At 43.3% G+C, this 2820-nt stretch overlaps 1 protein-coding gene across 1 annotated transcript in view; it reads right to left on the bottom strand.

Moving 5' to 3' along the window:
- Positions 1-2820, bottom strand: part of INPP5B (inositol polyphosphate-5-phosphatase, 75kDa) — a 48639-nt gene that overhangs the window by 6476 nt on the left and 39343 nt on the right. The window contains exons 14-16 of the mRNA XM_012646669.1: positions 2072-2156; positions 1529-1656; positions 1-53 (exon numbers count right to left, since the gene is read on the bottom strand). Of these exons, the coding sequence (XP_012502123.1) occupies positions 1-53; positions 1529-1656; positions 2072-2156 (266 nt within the window). The remainder of the gene's footprint in view (positions 54-1528; positions 1657-2071; positions 2157-2820) is intronic.

Here is a 2820-nt window from a genome sequence, read left to right as displayed (position 1 = left end):
GCCATCAAGTAGTTGAAGACATTTTTGTGGAATGTGGGAAGAGTAGAAATGACCTGAAAGAGGGAGAATTGGGAATTTTGTTTTTGTGCATTCACTCAGTAGTCCAGTGCTACAGTCCAGGAAGTGAGTACATGATTCAAGTACATGAGCAAGACTGGGCGCAGGAAACTTTGATGGCTTGCTACTTGACATAAGTACCAATAGAAAAGCATAGGTCAAATGCTACATGAATTCAGAGATCTAACATCTACCTGCATGTTCTCAGAAGACTTAAGGGGAAAGAAGATATTTTAGTTGGGTCTTCAAAATAAAACAAAATTGGACTTGCAGAGGTAAGGACTCAGGTAGGTATTTAGGGCAAAAAAAAAAAAAAGGTAAGAGAAGGAAAATAGGTAAGTACAGAGAGCACATTATGAGAAGTCAATCTTGGCTGGAGCATAACTAGAAGGGTTGACCAGCTAGAATTCAAGAAGTACCCCAGCCATCTACATAACAGAATTAGTTGGGGAATTTGCCCAAAATAGATTCCAAAAGAGATTCTGATTCAGTGGATTGGGGTGAGGCTTTGGAACCTGTATTACTGGCAAGTTTTCTCGATTATTCTGCCCAGGCCTGTTGTATGTGTAAACCATCAGGCCAGATCATAAAAAGTCTTGAATATATTGGCTGGGCGTGGTGGCTTATGCCTGTAATCTTAGCACTCTGGGAGGCTGAGGTGGGAGGATCACTTGAGGTCAGGAGTTCAAGACCAGCCTGAGCAAGAGCAAGACCTCCATCTCGACAAAAAACAGAAATATTAGTCGGGCATGGTGGTGTGCGCCTGTCGTCCCAGCTACTCAGGAGGCTCAGCCCAGGAGTTTGAGGCTGCAGTTAGCTATGATGACACCACTGCACTCTAGCCTAAGACAGAGTGAGAACCTGTCTTAAAAAAAAAAAACAAAGTCTTGAATTTTTAAGAAAATCATTAATTAGCAATGGAGAGCCAAGTATGGTTTTTGACCAATGGTAACATGACAAGAGCTTTAGATACACAATCTGATGGCACCATTCAAAACAAATCAGCAGAGGGAGGGCCTGAATGCAGGGCATTGAACCAAGGTGAATGGAATTAGCATGGAAGCAAGAGGATGGGTGATAGGTTGATGGGACTAGGCATGTGGGAGATGAGGAGAGGAGGAGTCAGAAATGACTCATGTTTCAGGGTTGAGTCATGGAATTAAGGGTGATGCCATTAAAGAAAAAGGGACATGAGGAGAAGAACAGGTTTGAGAAGGAATGCCCTCATGAATAGGTTTAGTGCCCCTGTAACAGAGACCCCAGAGAGCTCCCTCACCCTTTATGCCATGTAAGGACACAGTGAGAAGATGGCCCTCTGTGAACCTGGAAGTGGGCCCTCGCCAGATTCCAAATGGACTTGCTGAGTTTCTCAGACATCGCACTTGAGGGACTGTGTCCACTTTGTTCCCTAGGCCCCATGAGGCCTGAAGCTAGCGACATGTGTATGCTGATGCTCAGTGCTTCCCCTCACCTGTTTGCTTGCTGTGTAGTTGCCAGAACACTCCAAGCAGTTGTGGTAGGCACTGTTACAGATGACAGGCTCTGGCAGGCTCTCCAGGAAAAGGAGCAAGGCTTCAGCTACAGAATGATTGCTAGCGGCTTTTGGCCCATGGTTAAGGAACCAGTGATGCTGCTGCCCGTGATTAGAAGAGGCCTGGAAGCAATCACATGCCAGAAGTGCTGCCTGCCCAGGCAGGCTCTTTGCTCAGAGCTAGGTGCCAGCCTAACATCTCGAAGGGGCCACGCTGTTTGCCAAGTAAGCCAAGCCTTCCTGCGTTCCTGCTATATTAGTTGCTTAAAGTTGTAAACTCTTCTCTATGCAAACTTTAAGTAAGAAAAACATGACAGCTGAGGACACAACATCAGATTTGAAGCCTGAAAATACTCTTCTTTCCTTTTTTTCATCGCTCCCATATATTCTCTCTCTCTCTCTCTCTCTCTCTCCCTCCTCCATTTCTCTCTCTCTCTCACACACACACACATACACACACACAGCTGAATGTCCAAAGGATACAGAGGTTATCGATCATCCCAGTATCCAAACAGTCCCTGATATGTTCAAATTCCAACCTCAGGCCTGGCTGCTGAAACAGATCTTCCTGCAAAAGGGAAGAAAGTCATAAAACAATTATTTTCTCAGAAAATCAGCAATGATGTCCTGACCTAGTAGAATCACCAACAAAGTGCAAGAGGGAGCAGTGTAGTGAGACCTCTGAATCACCCTGGCAGACAATCTGATTTAGGCTGAGGTGGCTAATTCATCTTGTAGGCTTTCCCAGGCATATTTCTACAATAGGTCTTTAGGCATCTATTACAAAAGTATGGGCAGGGCACACTGCACATGGCAAGAAGATCCAACATAAGAGAAAACTTAAAAGTAGCTATGTTCAGTCAGATGAGGTTGAAAAGAAAAGAAAACAAAAAGGTAGCCTTGTTTTCTGCAGTGCTATGGAAGGATTAATCAGAAAAAAAAAAAAAACCCTGAAGAAAATCTACCATGTATAAGATGGAGAAAGCTAAAGAGGCATCTCAGTGCTTTGGGCAAACAAGATTATGGCAGTAAAGGTATTTCCATTAGTCTCAGGATACCTTATGTTCATTCGTTTCATAAAATGACTTAATGCCATATAACTGCATTAATAATAACAATATTATATGTATTACTCAAAAGTTACTTTTTTTTTTTTTTTTTAAGACAGAGTCTTAGTCTCCCAGGCTAGAGTACAGTAGCATCATCACAGTTCACTGCAACCTCAAATTCCT

This window comes from Propithecus coquereli, unplaced genomic scaffold (assembly GCF_000956105.1).
Source record: "Propithecus coquereli isolate 6110/MARCELLA unplaced genomic scaffold, Pcoq_1.0 Scaffold249, whole genome shotgun sequence".
NCBI lineage: Eukaryota > Metazoa > Chordata > Mammalia > Primates > Indriidae > Propithecus > Propithecus coquereli.
The sequence above is the reverse complement of the archived record's forward strand: the minus strand, read 5'-3'. Positions and strand labels throughout refer to the sequence as shown.